Source organism: Engystomops pustulosus, chromosome 3, assembly GCF_040894005.1.
Source record: "Engystomops pustulosus chromosome 3, aEngPut4.maternal, whole genome shotgun sequence".
Classification (NCBI taxonomy): Eukaryota; Metazoa; Chordata; class Amphibia; order Anura; family Leptodactylidae; genus Engystomops; species Engystomops pustulosus.
Window position 1 is genome coordinate 16,763,409 of NC_092413.1, and position 23,690 is coordinate 16,787,098.

The 23,690-nt window shown below is 43.6% G+C and overlaps 1 protein-coding gene across 3 annotated transcripts; it reads right to left on the bottom strand.

Moving 5' to 3' along the window:
* Nucleotides 1-451: 451 nt before the first annotated feature.
* On the bottom strand, nucleotides 452-22,194 carry SMYD2 (SET and MYND domain containing 2). Of its 3 annotated transcripts, none has more exons than XM_072140134.1 (12): nucleotides 21,929-22,194; nucleotides 15,268-15,331; nucleotides 13,808-13,918; nucleotides 12,157-12,217; nucleotides 11,539-11,663; nucleotides 8,217-8,284; nucleotides 7,643-7,745; nucleotides 4,080-4,190; nucleotides 3,747-3,867; nucleotides 3,023-3,197; nucleotides 2,312-2,420; nucleotides 452-1,220 (listed from the first exon to the last, which is right to left on the bottom strand). In XM_072140134.1, exons 1-12 carry the CDS (start codon nucleotides 22,093-22,095, stop codon nucleotides 1,143-1,145), a joined length of 1,293 nt encoding a protein of 430 aa, XP_071996235.1. In that variant the 5' UTR covers nucleotides 22,096-22,194; the 3' UTR covers nucleotides 452-1,142. The 3 variants fall into 3 exon arrangements, with proteins under 3 accessions (XP_071996235.1, XP_071996238.1, XP_071996237.1); XM_072140137.1 differs by lacking the exon at nucleotides 21,929-22,194 and adding an exon at nucleotides 21,668-21,795; XM_072140136.1 differs by lacking the exon at nucleotides 21,929-22,194 and adding an exon at nucleotides 21,452-21,501.
* Nucleotides 22,195-23,690: the final 1,496 nt, after the last annotated feature.

Below are 23,690 nucleotides of genomic sequence, written 5' to 3' on the forward strand. Positions count from 1 at the left end.
AGAGCCGTGCGGCTGAGCGTGTAAATGGGTGCAGCAGAGCCGTGCGGCTGAGCGTGTAAATGGGTGCAGCAGAGCCGTGCGGCTGAGCGTGTAAATGGGTGCAGCAGAGCCGTGCGGCTGAGCGTGTAAATGGGTGCAACAGAGCCGTGCGGCTGAGCGTGTAAATGGGTGCAACAGAGCCGTGCGGCTGAGCGTGTAAATGGGTGCAGCAGAGCCGTGCGGCTGAGCGTGTAAATGGGTGCAGCAGAGCCGTGCAGGAGAGTGAGTGAATAGATGTAGCAGAGCAGTGTGGGTGAGTGTTTAAATTGATATATAGATTTAATAAAAAAAATTTCTTTTTTGATGACTTAATCTGGGGAACATATTATAGTCCAAAAATACTGTAAATGCATATTTACCACAAAACCACCCATTTCAGGGCAGACCCAAATAAAAAAAACAAAAAAAAAAATTCTTATATTTTTTTTTTTTATTACTTTGCAGTGTGAAACAGCTATTTTGTAATAAAACTCACAGGCAAACTTTGGTTTCAGGCAACTGCTTGCAAAATAGAAGGGGGAAAAAAAACAAAAAAACAAAAAAAAACACAGCAGGTCACGTGTCTAAAAATCAATATCAACCAAAAGTGATCAGTTTTCATCCAAACCATAAAAATGAAAAGCCCAAAATAATGGAATCCGATACATTGCGGGTGTGAGATCGAGGTGACCCCAAAAAACGGCGAGAAACTGGAAAAATTAAGTCAATTTCAAAGTTCGGTTCAATAGTATAAGAAGTAGTCCGAAAACTTTTGATGTTCCTGCAAATTTCATGTTTTTATGCTACACAGATCACGGACTTTTAGCCCTTTTAACATAACATGCTACAACCCCTGCAGAGGCTACAGTTCACCATAGGAGGAGTGCCCCCTGGTGGATTTAGGAGGGAAGTACTGTCTTATTTTAGGTAAGAAGCCCCCTGAGTGCTATGGGTGATTGATCGCCAAACATCTTACATGCCAGGACAGGACAGCCAGAGGTTTCAGGAGTTCAGCTCCGACACGCGGGGTCAAGCAGCGCTTTGCTTAGCGGGTCCATCCAAACAGACACATTGGCATTCCGACAAAACATTTAGGGAGAAGTGCGTTGCATAGATCTCGGACTTCATTGCTCCAGCTCCTTCTTCACCTCCGCGATGTAATGATGATCAGCACCGTGGGCGATCTCCATGATAGCGATGGCCTGGAAGGAAGTTATACAAGATTTACACCTCAGAACCTCTTCTCTGGTTATCTAGCACAGCGCCATACATTGTAAAGTGGCCGAGCTTGGTATTGCAGCTCCAATAGCTTAAGGGGGACCCTTCACCGCCTCACACATGTGGTGATGAACATACAATCAGGGCCGCGAGGAGCCCTGCTCTGCATCCCAGGCCTGCAACATCACATTAGTCAGTCACATAAACTAGTCATAGTTCAGTCCCATTTCAAGTGGACCTTTCCCCACCTCACACATGCGTATAAATTAACATGCTATAGTGTAGGCTATGCTTCACAGATTCAGAGGCAATTTGATTTTCCTTTCTAACCCCCACCGTTGCAGAGATATCAGTCCCAGTATCTGACCATTATAATCCTTTCCACAGTCAGAGAGGAGGGGCTGGAGAAGAGGAGGCGGCGTGTTATAAGAACTCTGACAATGGAGAGGATTAGAATGGTCAGATACTGGGACTGATCCCATCAGCTGTCAGGGCTAAAAAGAGAAAATTTAGGGAGTTCTCATAACACACGCCCACTCCTCTGCTTCAGCATCTTCTCTCTGACAGTGTAGAGGGTTACATACGAGAGTCAGATACTAGGACTGATATCTCTGTAACCGTGGTGACTATAAAAGAAAATTCAAATTGCCCCTGAATCTGACATCACAGGACTGGGGAGCAGGATTCATCACCGCCCTCATACCATCTGTGTTGGACCCCACAGTTCTTACATGACCTATTCCAAGTATATGTATTTTCATCTTCTAAAGCTCCTGTAGTATCACCTTGTTTATTGGTTCAACATTCTGCCCAGCCACCATTAGGAGGAGCACAAGAGCTCACTAGACGCTGCTTCATTACATATGAGTGTGCAGTGAGCTCCCCCTAGTGGTGGCAGCAGGTGACCACAATCTTGTTAGGAGGGGTTTCAAAGATCTTAAAGCCTAACTGCAATAAAATAGTATAATAACCCAAATTTATTTTAGGAACTGAATTCTCAGTGTGAAAAAAGTGACGGGAGATTCACAAGAATAATTCTTTCTTCCCATATACAACATCAAAAGCAAAAACTTACCTTTTTCAGAGCCTTTATCCCGGCTGATTTCTTTTCCAGACCCATGTACAGTCGTCCCAGCTTCAGCCACATGGAGGCGACATTCAAGGAGTAAGGAGGGTAGTGTTTGCTGGAAGATAAAATATTCAATGCAGAAAGTGCAGAGAGCACAGCAGTGTGAGGACACATTTGTGTATGTTATGTATTGTCCCTGGAGAGATCTGTAATCCTTCCTGCTGCTACTGAGAACACAGAGCACAGCAGTGTGAGGACACACACTGCAATACAATCCTGGAAAACAAATCAATTTTTCACAGTCCTGCTGCTAACAACATTAACAAAAGGTATTAATACATATCTATCCAGGAATAATACCAAACACTGGCTACAGGGAACACAGAGCACAGCAGTGTGAGGACCCCCCCCCCCCTAAATTAAATCCTGGGATATAAATCAATTTTTTCACAGCCCTGCTGCTACTACTAACATTCACAAAGGTATTATTAGACATCTCTCCAGTATATAGTAGAGATCACTTTTCAAAGAATTGTCCATATTTAGAGAAACATTGTAACTTCTGTTGAAAACAGCACCACACAGTTATACAGGCCATGTGTAGTATTGCAGCGCAGTCCTATTTACATCAATGGAGCTGAGCTGCAATACTAGACATGACCAATAGACAGGAGTGGCGCCATTTCCAAATTTTTTTTTTAGTAAAAACACAATTACCTGTACGGTTTGATGATTTTTTGCCCGTATTTCAGGGCACCATCCCAGTCCTGCTGATACAGACAGACCCCCATGGATTGGTACATCATATGCAACATGTACACGTTGCTCTCCTCAAACACGGCCCCCATCTTCTCTATACTCAGCTCGCACATTTCCAGCAGCTCGCTAGGAGGTGGCACAGTTAAGAAAAAGGATTTCCTTCTACCCTGTATTAAAGGGGTTGTCCCACCAAACACACTTCTTTTATTCAATGCACCTGTCCACCTAATGAGGTGGACGCACACGCTCAGTCACATCCCCTATAGTCAGGTCCCTGCACAGTGCTCCTCTGATTACCGAAGGGCAACCAATAGAAGTAGCTTCTTGCCCTGCTTGTCAGGAAAGGAGCACAATCTCAGCAGAGGATGGAAGCATAACTGAGAAGACTCCATATTCTGGAGGGGAAGCCACTTCCGCCACAGCAGCACAGAGGACTGTAGAAGGATAAATGATCAGAGACAAGGTACGGCAAAGCATTAGGATGAAGCTGCCGTTTAACTCAAATGGAGAGGTCAGGGCAAAACCAAGGACAGAAGGTTAACCCCGAAACTAAATTTTACATGAAATAGATCAGGTCGGAGACTACAACTCCCAGTATGACCCAACAGCCAGTTGGTTGTTGTAGTTCTGCCCCTCTGGAGGTCTCGCCAGCTAATCCAGAAGGACACAGATAAAAGGATATTTTTGTAATGTTTCGCCCTCCGGAACTCCTCCACCACATTCCGGGCGTATTTCACCATGTCCCGGATGGTCTTAGGACTTGGGGGCTCAGACAGTTTCCTGATCTCCAGTTTTGCAGGGTCCTGCGGAGAAATAAGAACACGAGATGACATTCGGATTCTGCTTCACTGCATCATTTTGGGGTCGGCATCGATAGAACTGGAATAGAAAACAGAACTAAACCCGATAGGAGGGAGTGGTCCGGACCTGCCCATTTATTGTGCATGTAGTCCGGGACCCTGTGCAGGAAGGACACTAAGGTCATGTTAGGACCCCACGAGCAATGACCTCTAACCTTTTCCTTGGTCGTGCATTCCTTACAGTCACAGGTGAAGAAATAGGAATCCTTAAGTCGGTCATTCCGGTCCTCTGTAGGGTACAGCAGATCGATGTAACTGGTGAATATCTGCAATTAGGCAAGAAAAAGAAAAAAAAAAAAGTAATTTAGCAATTCAGAAGAAACAACATCTTAAAAAGGAAATCAGAATCCATCACAATAAACCAGGGATGGTGGTAATCTTATGTTTGTGATCTATGACCTTCTAAAATGATGGAGGATGGGGAGAGGGGCTCCTGCACAGTGTAACAGCCCGTGAAGCTAAAGCACAATGGGTAAGTAGTAGTAAAGCCTTCAAGAGCACTTTAACCTTTTTAGAATTATGTTAATGAGCTTAATGTTAGAAGGAAGGAGGCCATGGATAACAAATATAAGAAGATTCCCACAGTCCTGGTGCTTGGATCTATGAGAAAGTGTCCCGGTTTTATCATGATGGATTTTGATGGTAGATTTCCTTTAAAAAGGGGTCCATAGGAAAGGTTAATGTTGTGCCGAAATGCCCAGAAACCCCACTGACCAACTGTTATACACTGGGGTTGTGCCCCCATTGCACCCGGATGGCTGATTGCTCCATTTGGAGTGGAAATTTTGGGGATTCGGACAATATTCTATAACATGTTGTTTGCCGGCTGTCACAGCCCCACTGATAATTGGCTAATGAGGCCTAATATGGGGCTCAGAAAACCCTTTAAAGAGAACCCGTCATGCAAAATAACCCCCCTAAACTAAATATATTTTCATAAACTGCCATTAGAGAGCATTGCCTCTATCCCTTCATTGTCCCTCTACATGCCTGTAACCCTAAGCAATGAGGTCCTAAAGCTGTATGCAAATGACCTGTGAGATGTCCAATGAAGCATTAGCATATTCAAGCTGTCCACTCTATTCATGAGTGGGAGGTACAGCCACACCCCCAGTGCATGACTGACAGCCTGTATAATGATGTGAGGCTGTATAATGATGTGCTTCCTGGTGCTGGTAGCCACGCCCCCTGCAGCCTGTGTGTGCCTGTGTGTGTAGGAGAGATACAGCAGCTCCATGTTACAGCAGAACATGTCAGGTACATGTGTAGCTGATGTCTGTGTCTCTCACCTGTGTATTAGGAGGATGCAGCATGTCAGCAGATGCAGCACACACACTAGCCATGCTTTACTATACATTACACACAGACATGAGCAGGGGGAGGAGAGGGGAGGGGGAACAGGAGTGACATCACTGCCTCTGACCATGTGACCAGCCTCATTTATATGATAAAGAATAGATGATTTTACAATGAATAATGTATGAAATAACTAGATAAAGGCTGGGATGGGATCCTTGTGAGCTGCTCCAACAGGTAGAGGTGACGGGACTAGTGGCAGAGACCTGATGACAGGTGTCCTTTAAAAGTTTAGTAACTCTATTAAGTTAGATCAGGTGGTAGGTGCTTCCATTCTACATGAGAATAGCCCTTTTAAAGGTCTAATCCTCACGTCCCCTGTATCTTTTTTTTTTTTCCAATAAATTATATTGAGTTTTCAAAATATATTGACATGACAAATTTACAAGCCAACGGGCCACCATACAATTTATAACAAATGAGCAATGCTCTTAATACAGCGAGGATTTACATATCACAATTTTCTTGCCAGATATTATTGTTCATTTGTTTCAGTCCAACTGGGAACCCTCTCAGGTCCTTATGTCACAGGCCGGGGGCCAGTAAGACCGCAAAAACCTAGAAGGCTTATTCCTCAATTGGCCCTAGGGGGGCGTACAAGGGTCTAAGTAATAACATATATTGTAGTATATTGTAGATTTTGGCGCACGCGATCGGATTGTGGCGCATCGGCGCCGGCATGCACGCAACGGAAATGGGGGGGTGTGGCCGAGCAGTGACCCGACGGATTCGGAAAAACCGCCGCATTTAAAAAAAAAAAAAAATTTGGTCGCACGGGCCATACTCACATGCACCACGATGAAGACGATGAACTCCGGGGCACCTCGGCGGACTTCGGCGCAGCAGCGCCACCTGGTGGACATCGGGCGCAGGACCTTCATGAATCGCCGGAAGACCCGAACGCTCGTCAGAGAAGCCGCCGCTGGAACGCGAATGGACCGAGTAAGTAAATGTGCCCCATTGTCTCCATAATCCTTGGATCTTAGGACAAGACCATAAAGTGTGAACCAGGGTACCCCTTTGTCCGCAGATACGCCAGCATCCCGGGGGAGAAGAGGGAAATATTTTACTTAGTCTGGCAGGGGTAAAATACAACCTCAGGTGAGTTTTTATTATTGCTTCTATGTGGGAGATGCTGCGGAATGTGTCATGTATCATGCGAGTTTGTTGCCATTGGGATGGTGAGTATGTAGAGTCAAGGTCTTTTTCCCCATGATAGCATGTATGGTAGTTTCCCCATTGTGGGTCTTATTTTCTAGACAATTATACAGGGGACCTGAGGATTCGCCCTTAAAAAGGGCTATTCTCATGTACAATGGAAGCACCTACCACCTGATCTACCTTAGTAGGTAGATCCGTGGTGGTAGATTTCCTTTAAAGGGCAAACCCCCCATCTGCAGTGTTGGAGTATAATATTACGTGGAATACATGCAAATGACCGGCCCAAATCTGCTTTTCGGAAGCCTTGTCCTAATCTACACTGGTCTCTGCTGTACGCGGCTCTATGGTTTATGGCTCTGCATGAAAGACTGAATTTGGACTGCAGAATTAGACTAGAAAGTAATTCTATGTAACACGAAGGGTTAAAGCCCGCTGCAGTTGCCACTGTTGACCACCAGGGGTCCCCAGAGGACTAGGTACGGTCACACAGTGGCGCGGGCAGCTGGCGGAGGCCGTCACTGAAGACCGATGACATTTATCCGTGGAGCCCGTTTCATCACACATTTATAGTCATCTCGTAGATCTTATCGAGATTCCGGGCTGTTATTCAGACTTCCAGAAAGACGGGGGAGAAGAAAGGGCACCGCCGCCAACCTGCCATCGCCTCGCACAGCCGTGATTATCCAGATAATCCCCGGCTAGTTATAGCCTGGTGCGTTACTAACCCCCCGCGGTGCGATTCTCCGCTCCCGTCTTACACATAATGGTTTATATCCAGCAGGTTGTGCCCCACGCCGGAGCTCTGCCCCCTATAGGTCACGTCTATTAATAGCAGGACGTTTCTCAAGTGTCCTCAAACTTAAGGAATTTCCCAGCGGTCCCCAGAAATGCCTCCAGAATAACGTCAGGGTGTATTTCTAATTTTGGAAAGAGGAGACTGGGGCAGGGATCAGACCATACGGCTCTGCCAGGACCTGGCTGGGTGGGGAGGGCAAGGGTGTTTCCAGTGTCCCTCCATGCTGTAGCTTTACAGACTGTGCAAGTGCACAATCTCTCACTCTGCCTGATCTAATCAGGGAGAGGGGGGCAGGGCTGTGAAGCAACAGCACAGAGGTGCTCTAGTAACAACCCCACAGACGCCATCAACTTTGTTTACAAAACCTGAAGACCCCCTTCACAACCAATAAGACGCCATCTTTACCTCATCTCCGGCAGTAATCTCCTGCACGGCCCGGATCTCGGCCACGGTCCCCTTGTAGGTGACGATCACGTTGGGGCAGCAGCTGTGATTCATCAGGGCAACGCTGCAAAGGAACGGAGCGAGAGGAGGAGTTTAATCACCAAATTTACATTGTCAAAATTAAAAATAGAAGAGCAACTCTGTGCAATTGGTGCAGTAATCTGAAGGGAATCTGGATATAGGTTTTAGTTTTGAATACTTAAAGGGATTCTCCACCTTTAGTTATATGGATGACCCATCAAGAAGAATAGGTGATCAATATCAGATTGGAAGGGGGACCCTGAACACCTATCAGCCAATTATAGATGCAGCCAGCACACGAATCTAATAAAGAACGGAGCCCAAAGCACAGCGCCCTCCTCACTATAGTGGCCGAGTCGTGTTACTGCATCTCACTTTTATTCATTCATATGAGATTTGAACTGCAGTTACTCAGACTGGCCACAACACAAATAATGGAGCCATGCGTGAAGTATTCAGATCCCCAACCAATCAGAGGACATTTCACTTTACACAATGCAGGACAGGGACATACTCAGGGAATATGGCCGATCCGAGGTGAGACAGCTCCTCGTCTTCTATGGTAAAGCCATTGCAGTTAACCTAGAAGAATAAAAGAGGGATTAGAGGGGATCACTGCTCCATAATCCTCTGTAGATTTATATTCCATATTCCTTGATTGCTTTCTTTAATATTCTGTGTGTAAATATACAGGGGGGCATGTAAGGTTCTCTCACCTCCCCCCAAACTCTGTGCCAGGGACAACCTAAGGAGGGGTCTGACACCTGTAGCAACCAACTTCTGACATTGAGATCATCCTATGAAAGAGCTTAATCCCAATTCACATGGTGTGTGATCAACGAGACCCCCCCCCACTCTTTGCTAAAGAGGGGGGGGGGCGGGGGAGTTTGTACCGAGTGGGTCCAGGACCAGGCTCATATTACATTGTACCCCACTGCAGGGAGAGTCACCTCTGAAGTCCCCATCTTCTATAGGACCTAGAAACATGGTAACGCCATCAAACACTGCGGCGGGGTACAATGTAATTGTCGGACAGCTCGCTATCACTCTAACACTGCGGCGTTTGACTTTAGTAAGCAGCTCCTAGTGCCAATAAATTGGGTGACAGGTCCTCTTTAAGAACTGGAGATACAAAAAGAGCCACAAGCAAATGGGATATGAAAGATGAGATTTTTAACTTGAAAAAGACACTAGCACCATGTTTCTAGGTCCTACAGAAGATGGGGACTTCAGAGGTGACTCTCCCTCCAGCAGCCTCCAAACTTGACTCATTTCGGGCAAACATGGCTCTTCTCTGCTCATTTTCATACGACTTTGGAGGAGATTTTTATTATAGGTAAATTAGTAACTATACCGTAGTCGATATCGGTGGAACGTTACATAAAAGGCAATTTTAAAAAGGACATTTCTTATCCTACTCGAGGGGGCTGGGAGTTTAATGGGGTAAAGTCCGGTGAAATTTTACCTCTAAGACCCCCGGCACAGCAATGTCTTTTAGTTCTTTGAATTGTACAGATGAACCACTTATAGCTTATTGAATTTCTGCTAATGTGTGTAATCTTCATAAATGCAACATGGAGGGTGTGAAAGGGGGTTCCCTGCTTTAAATGAAATCTACCACCAGGATGAAGGATTGTACACCAAGTACACTTACATGCTGGTGTTCGCCCCCTCTGGCAGGATCTGCTCTTATTTTAGCTTCTGAGACCTTGTTTTTTTTTTTTTTTTTTTTTAAAAAACACTTTAAATTATTCAAATAAGCCCGAGGGGCTCCAAGCTTCATAGGTGTTAATGAGGCCTGGAGCCCCTCAGACTCATTTGCATAATTTTTAAAGCCTTTTTTTGTAAAAAAAAAAAAAAAAAAAAAAAAAAAACCAAGGCCTCAGAAGCTAAAATAAGAGCAGATACTGCGAGAGGGGGCAAAAACAAGCATGTAAGTATACTTGGTTTACAATCCTTCATCCTGGTGATAAATGTCCTTTAAACAATATCTATTATAGATAATGCATAGACTTCCTTTTTCAATCTGCTGGGATCCCTTTTGATTTTCTGTGGTTTTCCAGAAACTGTTTAAATATCTTGCAGCTCCGCCCGCAGGTGAGGAGTAGTATTACATGGCATCCTTTCAAGCAAGTGAGAGGCGTGTGTTATCCAGGACAGTACAAGTCCTCCAGAGCCAGAGACGCTCTTTGTAACCACTCAAGGCCAATAATACCTTGGATTTATTTTATCATAGTGAATAGACTGATATTATAGCTCGGGTCTCTTCCCCCATGGTGCAGACACTGACGGTATGAAGTTCAGCTCCTCACCACCCGGCAGCTGTCACCAGGATCACAGACATCGCTGCACGTTCACACTACGACACAGTAATGTCGTACAACAGCTGAACCTTTACTACATCAGCCGTGCCAGGACAGGAGGAGCTGGATCGTCAATGGGGCTGCCGTCTACGTGACAGGCAAGGGCGGCTGTCACCGCTGTCCATCATCGGGTCTACGTGTTCCCCATCCACTGATCCATTCATTTCCCAGGAAAGTTTGTGCACTCATTCATTGTCAGAAGAATCCTTGTGATGTCAACAATCCTGGTTCCACGACATGGGATCGCCAAAACTTCGGGTCCAAGTGGGAGGATCAGACCAATAGGGGATGCACTGCAGGAACGGGGGACCGGAGCAATGCAAGTATATTCCATAATGGAATATACAGGCGGTCCCCTACTTAAGGACACCCGACTTACAGACAACCCATAGTTACAGACGGACCCCTCTGCCCACTGTGACCTCTGCTGAAGCTCTCTGGATGCTTTAAAATAGTCCCAGATTGCAATAATCAGCTTAAAATTGTCTGCACTGAAGCTTTATTGATAATTCTTGGTCCTATTAGAGCAAAAAAATTTGAAACTCCAATTGTCACTGGGGCAAAAAAAAAAATTGTCGGGAACTACAATGATAAAATATACAGTTTCGACTTACATACAAATTCAACTTAAGAACAAACCTACAGTCCCTATCTTGTATGTAACCCGGGGACTGCCTGTATTAGCAAAAGGAATAATGGAAAACCCCTTTAAAGGAAGTCTGCCACCAGGATATAGGATTGTAAGCCAAGCACACTTACATACTGGTGTGTGCCCCCCTAACATGATGCACTTTTCTTTAAGCTGGTTATGCCCTGTTTTTTTTAAGAATAAAAGGCTTTACAATTATGCAAATTGCCCGAAAGGCTCCATTAAAACCTATGGAACCCTGAGCTTATTTGCATAATTTTAAATTCCTTTGTTTTCGTAAAAAAAAAAAAAAAAAACAGGAAATAGCCTAGATCCTGCTAGAGGGGGCACACACCAGTATGTCAGTGTGCTTGGTTTACAATCTTTCATCCTGGTGGTAGAAATCCTTTAACAATACCCTTGCAAGCAATGCCCAAAATCTTCTCCAAAGTTTAGTAGATCTCATTTTGGACTGTGCCTGCACCCAACGATGATCCACAATTATTAAGAAACCTGTACAACTTAATCATCTGATACCAGCCGCATCGTATAGCTTAACAAATGTTCCACACAGGTTTTACTTTTGGTGTCCTCTTCTCCACTCACATACAAAGCTGCATTCAAAATTATGACAGTTGCAACTTAGTTGTACAGTAATTTTTTTTCAGTTTTTTTAACAGTCCAAATACAGCAGGACGTACACACACATGCGCAAGATCATGGGGTGAAAGAAAAAAAAAAAAAAAAAAAAGGAGCTGAACCTTAAATGCAGCTCTAGATGTGACTGGAGGCAAGTCGAGTATATGCAAATATAACAGACATGGCATTTATAAAGACGCCATTACCTGTGCAAAGAGGACCTCAAGTGCAGCATTGTCAGCATAGTGCAAATTCTTGGAGTAGAAGTGATGCAAGGCAGCGATGTCCGTCTGGATGAGCTCTTTCTTTTCATTGTCCAGTTTGTCAAGGTCTAAAATTTTAAAAATTTATATTACACAAATATTTCACTATATAGTGTTTATTTTATTTCATATTATTGCCTATTTTGTTCCATATATTATACATTGTATGTTTTAATTACACCCATTGCTACCGGCTTCTATTTGTGTACAGAGGCCTTGTATACAAGCAGACATCGGTAGATATGGGCGGCGCCGCAGCAGAACCAGTTCTGGAGTAGACTAGTAAAAGTAATCTATTGTTTTTTTTTAATTTCCAGAGCCTTATACCAATTTTTTTGGGTGATTCCTGGACTACCAACTTATTATATAATAAATTAATAACTCAAATATGTATTTGATCTAAATATGTGTCAAAATGTATTGTGGCATATATAATATATATATATATATATATATATATATATATATTTTTCATATTTAACATATAATTTTCACCAACAAATAGAAAACAAAAAAAATAAAATAAACATAGTACTATAATAATAAACAAAAACTTCTTACGAGATTCAAACTCCTTCACCGTCAGAAATCTCTCCGATGACGTCCTTTCTGGATGCAATTTCTATGATAAAGAGAATTTAAAGTGCTATATAAAACTTTAATTTTATTTTATTCTTTGTAAAGTGCAACAAATCTAAAAGAAAAAAAAAATGTTTTTTTTTTTTAAACTTTAATGGTCATTCACACGCGTTTCTGCATCTACACTTTTCCCCCCCATAACCACGAGGCTGCGCTCAGAACCTCCTCCATCTGCGACCATCAGATAACTCGCAGGGTTTATTTAAATATGTAATTTCCCTTTGTTTCCGCTGCATCCAAATAAGGCCCGGCTGGTAAGTCGGACTTTGAGGTAAGTGAATCTGCTCGAGTTGAAACGCGTCGTTCAGCTGTTGGCCCCGGGCCAGTACTTTGTAATCTTGCCCATTAAATATGGGTTTGCAGGTGGCTCAGCAGCTGAGGTTAAGAGGACTGGATTTTGCATATTTAGCGTTCAGAAAGTCGATGGTGTTTATCTATTCCTACAAACCTCGTGCCAGTCACTCGTAGCCGAGGAGAGATCACTTGTTTGTGCACCGTAAGACTTTCCCTTCATGGCAGACACAGCTCCGGGCAGAGCAACTCAACTCCTGCCATATCAGTTTTCTTTTGTACAAAGAACTTGAAATGATATTAAAATAATATTTAAAAAAAAAAAAAAAAAAATTCTTTACTGCTCCGACGCTCTCCAGCCGCGCTTTAGAAAATCTGTTTAACATGTTTCTGCATATCGCGGTGGAGAGGGTGGAACAATAATTTTGTCTTTCACCGTGACCTTGAAATTAATAAGCTAGGATTATAAAATATATTTTTAAAAATTATGAGAGATGGGAACATATGACCAGAAAATCTTGTGAATGGAATACGTAAGGGGTGGTAGGGAATCAATAAGCGCCAATATAACCAAATTAAAGTTCCACTGTTCATTTGTAAAGTGGACCCCCGATCATCATACTTCTATGTCCAGTGTAATCATCTCCTTCCTGCTCAGCTGCACCTTCATTTCCGCTCACCGAAGAGAATTCCTGAGGGAGGCAGTGTGTCTCAATCCCCTCATTCACACCTCCCGCAGGAATTCTCTCCAGCTGCTACACAGCCAAAATGTGAATGATGTAGCAGATCAGATTTGACTGAGCTAAAGAGAAAGTACGCCCCTTGAACAACTTGAATATGCAGAGATGACGAGTCAACTTTATGTAATGTGGAACTTTTCAGGCATGGAGTGTAACAATATAGGGATAGTTGTACCGCTGAATAGCAGTTTTCACATATTTTTAGTTAGTATGGGTTAGTTTAACTGACAGGTTCCCTTTAAAGCTGGTAAGCAGATGCACCCTTGTCCGCCATATCTAGTCTGGGTTCTTTACACTTGATGCACTCACCAGAGGGCTTTCAACGGGTCATTATCAGGTGCAGGAGTGAACTTGGCTCATTGTCAGGTGACACCTTTATGATAGTAGGGTGCTCATCATAAGAGCTCACCCTAGAATAGAACATCTCGAACGATAGAGAATATATATATATATATATATATATATATATATATATATATATATATATATATATATATATAATCAGTAAACTGCTCGTTCACGGACACGCTCAGCGGCCTCACCTGTTTAGCCAGTATCCTTGCGGTCAGCCTCACAGTCTCCGAAGGGTTCCAGTTCTGCCCGTACGTGCACATCGAGGAGCACTCCAACTTGTGCATGGGCCAGTCTCCTTTCTACATACACAGAAAAGACAACATCATATAGCAATAGAGAATTAAAATAAATAAATACAGAGAACTGGACAAAAAAAATAAATAAATTGTGACTTCCCAATCAACTGTAATCTCCCAAGTTCCTAACATACCCAACCAGTAGCTTACACAGAAATCATAGAGCCTGAGAGTAAAACGGAGCTACCACTAGGGGCATCCAACTGCATATGGGAGATGTACACATCCGTATGCACTGAGCCCCATCTAGTGGTGGCTGCAGATAAACACGATTCTTTCATTTAAAAGGAGATTGGTCAACCAGAGATGTAGATCATGAATATTAGATTGTGTGGCTCAAACCACGACCAAATCCAGCAAGCCCTATAAAAGGGTTCCCAGAGACTACTTTTAGGTAGAGTACCTCCACGTTCCACGGTCTACCGCCCAGTACAATGTGGATAGGAAGTTAAGAGTATGAGAAAGAGGCATGGCAGGTACCATGTATGTTAAACATATAGATAACAGTTTTTGGGTGTGGGTGAACAGGTCACTTTATTAATAGGCCATCAATATTATCCAAAAAAAATAAAAATAAATAAAAAATAAAAAAAATAAATCTAAAAATGTAGAACACATGGGACATCCATTTAGCTATTTCCTTTGCCCATTATAGAAGATTAAAATTTTAGAGAAGGTAAAATAAAATAAATTCTATCAGAAATTAATTATTGCAGAATTGGATTTCCCCCTGTAGGCATTTCTAATTAAAACCTATCCTCAGGCAGGATCACGCAGAGTTACAAAAAAAAAAAAAAAAAAAAAAAAATTACCGGCATTTAAAATTTTTGACAATTAATAGATGGATCATTTTGATGCAAAGTATAAGATGCAACAATATAATAGAAGGGAGAAAATTATGCATCTTATAACATGATATGTCCCAGTTTTCCATATTCCTAAGCACGGCACAGCCAGCAACAAGACGACATGGGAAGAGAGGCTTCTCCTTGAATAGAAATTTGGAATCTTTATTAATTCTTTTTTATTTGGACAGCACCAGGATCTTAGGACTACCCCCTTACATGAGGGACCTGCCATGATTTGGAGCCGATCACTCGGGCCCCACGGCTAAAGCAACACTACTGAGGAGGTGCAGTCCTACACAACACTGTAATGCCCAATATTAGGTTTGGGGGCGTCTTCCAGTGTGCAGGATGAGTAGAGCTAATTGGATTTCACCCTCTGGGAGTTGGAGTACAGAGAAAGGGTATAGATTAAAAAAAAAAAAAAAACTAAATTAAAGTTTCTCTAATTACTTTCAATTTGAGCTTAAAGATACAGGATCCTTTACCGTATATAAAATACCGTACCTGACAGTCCACGTTGCAGTAGAAGGCCTGCTTGCATTTCCCACATTTAGAAAGCCCTTCTTTCCTTAAATAGGAAGAAAAAAAATGTATATATTATTCCATCCTTATACTTTGTTCAATAAGTAAGTGTTATTAACTTGTATCATGCTTGATTGTTATTCCCGATCTACCCGGAACTGATCAATGAGGACTTTTTCAGCTGGGAATCCCATGTATCCCAAGAACGGGGGGTCCCGTTTCTCACTTAACGATTGAAACAGGAGAGAAATTAGGTGTCCTTCTGCCTCATTCAATACTACGAGAGTGTCAGAAATGGCACAGCACAACGCTCCGGTATCACCTGCACTTCCAAACAGTGTTGGAGATACCTGAACACTATGCTCAGCAATTTCTGACACTTCCAAAGTATTAAGTGGAATGGCAGGACACAAGCTTGACCTTAGTGAGAATGGGATCCTGTCAGGATTATGGCGATCCCAGAAGTTGGACCAAATAATCATATTGTTATACGCAATCCTGTGAATGGGGGGGGGGGGGGGGGGGGGGGGGGGTTAACAGTCAATCTTTGTACAACCCCTTTAAAAAGCCCCTGACGTTGTGCTTTGACTAGGCCATTAGGCCAGCGCTCTGCTCAGGGACTACAGCCTCAAGAGGCCAAGCATATGTCTGGCTACCACAGCATCGAGAGGAACTTTTACAGATGTCTCTAACGCAGCGCCCCCCCCCCCCCCCCCCCCAAAAAAAAAAAGTTTGCCACTTCACAAAAACATTCCCACAGTCAGAGCTTCCCAGCTCCACTATCTATACAAAGTTATCTGTGATTGTTCTACATCCAAAGAAGGCGTCCGAGACTCTGCGAGAGGGGGATCTGTTTTATGTTGGACGCCTCTATCTAAAGGAGTGAAGATTATAAAACTTTATACCAGAAATGGAAAAATGTGAGGAGTCCTTAGATCCAAGACAAATAAGAAGGAAGGAAGAAAAACAGAGGAGACAAGGCCCAACTTTTCATATAGATGTTTTCACTCCGGGGCACAACATTTTGGAAGCCAGTCGAAATTTTTGTTTAAAGGTTTTGTCAGGAAGAGCCTTCACTTCTCCTATGGGGTAAAGTTCATGTGTTGTCAAGACCTTCCCTATGGACAAAGGATTGGGACCAATGTGGGATGGGTGGCTTATCAATTAGCTTGTACCTTGTGAATTTTATGGGTGGCGGGGAGGGGGAAGGCTGTTCAGGGGAAGAAAGAGCAAGATACCAGATTCCCACATGGAAGTCACGAGAGAATAAGAAGGCGGAAGACATTCCCAAGCAACAGTAGGGAAACTCCGGCAGCATTGAATGAAGTTGAAGGACACATACTCAACCTGCTGCTTCTAATAACTAGTCTGATCAGGAACCCCATTCCCATGATTGGTAAAGGTCCTTGAAGTCGGATCCCCGCTGATCAGATCCTGTGGATAGGGGATTACAATCCGTGTAGGTACAGCCCCTTTAAAAGGGATATCAGCTTCTGGATTACATATACAGACGGTCCCCTACTTAAGGACACCTGACTTACATACGACCCCTTGTTACAAAACGGACCTCTGGATATAGGTAATATACACTCACCGGCCACTTTATTAGGTCCACCATGCTAGTAACGGGTTGGACCCCCTTTTGCCTTCAGAACTGCCTCAATTCTTCGTGGCATAGATACAACAAGGTGCTGGAAGCTCCTCAGAGATTTTGGTCCATATTGACATCACACAGTTGCCGCAGATTTGTCGGCTGCACATCCATGATGCGAATCTCCCGTTCCACCACATCCCAAAGATGCTCTATTGGATTGAGATCTGGTGACTGTGGAGGCCATTTGTGTCCAGTGACCTCATTGTCATGTTCAAGAAACCAGTCTGAGATTATTCCAGCTTTATGACATGGCGCATTATCCTGCTGAAAGTAGCCATCAGATGTTACAGGGTACATTGTGCTCATAAAGGGATGGACATGGTCAGCAACAATACTCAGGTAGGCTGTGGCGTTGTACCAAGGGGTCCAAAGAGTGCCAAGAAAATATTCCCCACACCATGACACCACCACCACCAGCCTGAGCCGTTGATACAAGGCAGGATGGTTCCATGCTTTCATGTTGTTGGCGCCAAATTCTGATCCTACCATCCGAATGTCGCAGCAGAAATCGAGACTCATCAGACCAGGCAACGTTTTTCCAATCTTCTACTGTCCAATTTCGATGAGCTTGTAGCCTCAGTTTCCTGTTTTTAGCTGAAAGGAGGGGAACCCAGTGTGGTCTTCTGCTGCTGTAGCCCATCTGCCTCAATGTTCGACGCACTGTGCGATCAGAGATGCTCTTCTGCCTACCTTGGTTGTAACGGGTGGAGATTTGAGTCACTGTTGCCTTTCTATCAGCTCGAACCAGTCTGCCCATTCTCCTCTGACCTCTGGCATAAACAAGACATTTCCGCCCACAGAGCTGCCGCTCACTGGATGTTTTTTCTTTTTCGGACCATTTTCTGAAATACTCAGACCAGCCCTTCTGGCACCAACAACCATGCCACGTTCAAAGGCATCAAATCACCTTTCTTCCCCATAGTGATGCTCAGTTTGAACTGCAGGAGATTGTCTTGACCATGTCTACATGCCTAAATGCACTGAGTTGCCGCCATGTGATTGGCTGATTAGAAATTAAGTGTTAACGAGCAGTTGGACAGGTGTACCTAATAAAGTGGCAGGTGAGTGTACTTTAGCCCTAGACTACAATAATCAGCTATAACAGTTATCACAGGTGTCTGTAATGAAGCTTTATTGTTAATCCTGGTTCTGATGACAATCCAACATTTTTAAAATCCAGTTGTCACAGAGACCAAAAAAATTTTTGTCTGGGGTTACAATTATAAAATATATGGGTCCGACTTGCATACAAACTCAACCTAAGAACAACCCTATCTTGTACGTAACCTGGGGACTGCCTGTATATGGACTTGTAGGGAATGTTTCCTGCATCATACGGCCTTTCGGCACTTACTGAGATACAGATTTGCATAACAAAAAATTTGAAGACTTCTCTGCGCTCAGGTCACATATTTCTCTCAAGAAAGTCACGCTTATGACGCAGAGCACCTCAGCTACAAGGCGACTCAAGAGCTGAAAGACTGTACATTAGAAATGTAAAATCTACTTCACAATACTGTTCTATACAGAGATCAGATGACTTGACCCTACAGGTGTTAGGCTGTGTTCACACATTGCGTACAAGTCGCATTTATGGCAATACAGTGTGAACGCAGTGTTAAAAGTTAATGCAATGTTAGGAGACATTTTCTTCTTAAAGAAAGGGCCCTAAAAAACATAGGAGAACTTAGGCCTGGCAGCGCTTCCTGAGAAATATACAACATGGCACCTTCTGCCCTCAGTTGCAAAGATCTTCTATCGATTTGATCAAATTAATGGATTTTTAATATATTATGTTATTTTGGGCCCACACGATATCCTCATGAGAACACATGACAAATATAAGAGGACATTTTGGCATAAGAATCTTTCAGTAGTGCAGCCTAAGGACCTCTTCAAGCAGGATCATGGCCGACCACGGTCCAGCATCAAAAATCCCTACAATGATAAAAGATCAAGTCAAACGAGCCTCTATCATGGCCTAAAATCTAACCACGCGCAGTGTATTGTGGGCCATAAGAACCTAGGTTTTTATATGGCTTGACAAGTGGAAGAGACATTTCATCATTTAGATCCATTATTGTGTCCATGACAACACAGAATCTCTCAGTAATGAAATTCAGGCTTCGGGCCTAAAACTTGCAATAAAAATATGTCAGCCTAGAAATAAGATCGGAGGTAATAATCTATAATGTACCAACTCCTCCCTCACAGCTCAAGCTAGTGTAGATAGTGGCCACCATTACACCTTCCTTCCACAGCGTTTCCTGACTGAAATTCGTGTCTAGGGGGGAACAAGGTTCGCCATGAGTTGAGCCATTGTTAAATTTCCAGCGATACACATATCGCTGTGGATTCTGGTGCAAAAAGCTTGATGGTAACCAAACTTTCTAAAAAGTTCCACAGAGGATTTGTCACCATCAGGATTCTAAAAAAATAAAAATAAAAAAATTTATGTACAACCACCCTGGCAAGGACGGTCACAGTATAAGTCGCCCAAATTTTCCAAAACAAGCAAATTTCAAAAAGGAGAAGCACTTTTTAATTCCCCATACGGAGGGAATCCTCTCGGGGGAGCACCCAGGCCAGACTAATAACGGAATTTGGCCTCCAGCGTGTAACGGGAGCGCCCCGCAGCATACTTTACTTTAGAAGAATGAGCCTTGTGACGACGGAGTAGGCCAATTAATTGTGTAGGTCAGGACAACTATTAAATGGTATGCAGTTAATAGCCGGAGGGGCTTAACACTCTGAGGCCGCTTTATAAAAAGAAGCCGCGACACGGGAAATGCAATTTTACAAGGAAGTGACAACAGGTGCCCATCCCAAAAAAGGACGACAGCTGAAAAAGCCTCGAAATGGGGTAAATCTGTTTACACAGAACATGAGGGGTCGGGAGGTTGTACAGTGCCACATCGAGGTGATTTTCAGCTACGATTTCCTGAATGGTCCCTTTGGCCACCAAGACCAACACTTGGCCATTCTCCAGTCCTACCACCCCATGACGGAAACGCAGACTCCGTCTCGCACTATGTAAGAGGATTTCATGTGAACATCTGTTGCGACCTCCAGCTGAGAACCTCGAGGTCCGAGGTCTTAAATTGCTCTCCGTGGCATGAACGCAATGCCCATTAATTGTGGAACACCAAGCGTGTCAAGAAGGGCGGCCTAATGACTAACGACATACTTGAACTTGGCCAAGAGTGACTGAAAAAACTAACAGAAAAAACATTTCAGACCGACAAAATAAAACCCATATATATAACTGTATATTTAGAAAATTTGAGCTGTATGTGGTGATATTTTCCAGTCATAACGATGGGTGTAACCTGACAGACCCCATTATTTACAAGTAAGGGTGCATTCACACGCGGCGTGTGAAACGCAATACAGAAGCTGTGAAGAGGAGATTTGCCTTAACATTGCGTTAACATTTGCGTTCACAAACGTCACGTCAATACAAGTTTCCGTCGTGTTAATATTCCTTTAATGTACTGTATACACAAAGCGCAATTCTATTCGGCAAAATTCCTCTCCACAGCTGTTACACTAAAAACGCAATATGAACGCAGCTCTACTTATATATAATGGGGCCTGTCACGTTACACCAATCATACGACAGGTATATGTATCCACATACAAATCAAGTTTTATAAAAATAAACTCCACGTGTGAACGCAGCCTCAGCAGTATCTTTGGCGGCCATTGTTCCACGGATTGGACACCGCAACTTTTTTTTTTTTTTTTAAATTTCCATTTAGAGCTGAAGACCACGAAACACAAGCAAGTCTAACGCCGAGATTCTGTTTCTTTGTCAAGTTCGCAGACTTCAAGTCGCCAAAGCCCTATGGAAATGTACATCCACGCGATGCCGGCTAAATATAGTCTCCTAACAACCGGAGACGTTCCAAAACCTCCTCGTAGGAAACTGTGCTCAGCAATAGATCCTTAATGGCAGGCAGAACTGTCATAATTACATGGAAGGAGGGAAAGTCAGGGGGGATTTTGTGATTGGAACCCTGTAGGGTCTATGTGGGTCCCTGTAGGGACTACCGTCTCCGATGACAGATTGGTCATAAGTGTGCGGTGCTGCTGAGCACACGTTCCGAATTGTTGGATCATTGTTCCCCAGGATGTCACATGTACAGTCAATTATACTATGTGATACCAGGAAAGATTTTTAGATTCCCTTAAAAAGATTTTTTTCACAAACAGCGCCACACTGGACCACGGTCGGCGCTGGTATTGCAGCTCAGTTGCATAGAGAGGAATGGAGCCAAGTTGCAATATCATTATTTTGGGAAGAAAGCAGACAAACCCTGGACAACCCCTTTAAGGGCATGTCCATAAGCCCACAATCACTGTTTCTATTATCCAAACCTAAAATAATCCGTGGCATAATTTGGGATGGTCCCCCAAATTATAGAAGTTTGTGAATTTTTGCAAACCCATGTTGTGCCCCAAGCATTTTTTTTTCACGATGGGGGCGGAGGAGGGGCGGGGGTTACTTACATATATCGTATGTCACATGTACCATGTGCCGCCATATGTCAGAGCTCTTCTAGTTTACACCGCGCCTGTGGGTGTCATGATCGCCACTAAATGCAACGTTACCCTTTAATTTCTAATGGCTGTCATTAATACAGAGCATAATGCAGGGGGCAATGGGGCATTTAAAGTAAAGTTATCTGTGTACAAATCACTGCAGTTTTGCATGACATGACATACATCCGGAATATTCAGGTCAGTGTGAACAAGTCCCAGCTCTTGTATGCGATTATCTCAGGCATAATCAATGATGATTCAGATAAGATATGCGGCGGCGCTAGGGCCCGGCAGCTCTGCGGGGATGGCAGCTTCCTCCCACGTGCAGGGGGAGAGCCGCCACCGTATATCATGTAATATAGGCGCCGCGGTAACGAGCCCGGCCCCGGGGGGATTACGGGGGGCACACCGAGGCCTGGGCCCGGGCAGGGGAGGGGCAGGTACCTGGCGAAGCAGTGGTCGCACTGGTTGCTCCGTTCATTGACAGTCAGGACGCAGGTGTAGGCCGGGCAGGTGAAGAGCAGCTCCCCCAGCCTGAAGTCACGTAACGCCCGCATCCCCCTGCCCTTCCCGGGGCTGGTGAAGAGCTCGATGCCGTCAGGGGGTCCCATGGTGTCCGTGCAGGGCGCTGGATGTGCGGGGGCAGAGGCAGTGAGGCCGCGGTGATGCCGGGAGCCGCTATTAATGTCTCCCCGGGACAGGAGACAGGACAGCTGTGCGCCTGCGGGGGGCGCGGGGTCCTAGTGCCGGCACTGGGGGTGTATGGAGACTACCTACCTGCAGTGTACAGTATACTCATCAATACCTACAGTATATACATCACCACATGCAGTGTACAGTATATACATCATTACCTACAGTATACACATCACTACCTACAGTATATACATCACTACCTGCAGTGTACAGTATATACATCACCATCTGCAGTATATACATCACTACCTGCAGTGTACCTTATATACATCACCACCTGCAGTATACAGTATATACATCACTACCTGCAGTATATACATCACTACCTGCAGTGTACAGTATATACATCACCACCTGCAGTATATACATCACTACCTGCAGTGTACAGTATATACATCACTATCTACAGTATATACATCACTATCTGCAGTATATACATCACTATCTGCAGTATATACATCACTATCTACAGTATATACATCACTACCTGCAGTATATACATCACTATCTACAGTATATACATCACTACCTGCAGTATATACATCACTATCTACAGTATATACATCACTACCTGCAGTGTACCTTATATACATCACCACCTGCAGTATATACATCACTACCTGCAGTGTACCTTATATACATCACCACCTGCAGTATATACATCACTATCTACAGTATATACATCACTACCTGCAGTATATACATCACTATCTACAGTATATACATCACTACCTGCAGTGTACCTTATATACATCACCACCTGCAGTATATACATCACTATCTACAGTATATACATCACTACCTGCAGTGTATAGTATATATATCACTACCCGCAGTATATATATCACTACCTGCAGTGTATATATCACTACCTGCAGTGTACAGTATATACATCACTACCCGCAGTATATATATCACTACCTGCAGTGTATATATCACTACCTGCAGTGTACAGTATATACATCACCACCTGCAGTATATACATCACCACCTGCAGTGTACAGTATATACATCACCATCTGCAGTATATACATCACTACCTGCAGTGTACAGTATATACATCACCACCTGCAGTATATACATCACCACCTGCAGTATATACATCACTACCTGCAGTGTATAGTATATACATCACTACCCGCAGTATATATATCACTACCTGCAGTGTATATATCACTACCTGCAGTGTACAGTATATACATCACTACCCGCAGTATATATATCACTACCTGCAGTATATACATCATCACCTGCAGTGTACAGTATATACATCACTACCTGCAGTGTATATATCACTACCTGCAGTGTACAGTATATACATCACCACCTGCAGTATATACATCACTACCTGCAGTGTACCTTATATACATCACCACCTGCAGTATATACATCACCACCTGCAGTATATACATCACTACCTGCAGTGTATAGTATATATATCACTACCTGCAGTGTACAGTATATACATCACTACCCGCAGTGTACAGTATATACATCACTACCTGCAGTG

What these genes read in the sequence shown, in the direction of transcription:
- SMYD2 (XM_072140134.1), bottom strand. Translation starts at nt 22,095, where the DNA reads ATGGGACCCCCTGACGGCATCGAGCTCTTCACCAGCCCCGGGAAGGGC. An exon ending in TTGAGGTCCTCTTTGCACAG is followed by an intron (nt 8,285 to 11,538) that starts GTAATGGCGTCT and finishes TTATTCTTCTAG; the next exon opens with GTTAACTGCAATGGCTTTAC. An exon ending in GGATCGGCCATATTCCCTGA is followed by an intron (nt 7,746 to 8,216) that starts GTATGTCCCTGT and finishes GTTCCTTTGCAG; the next exon opens with CGTTGCCCTGATGAATCACA.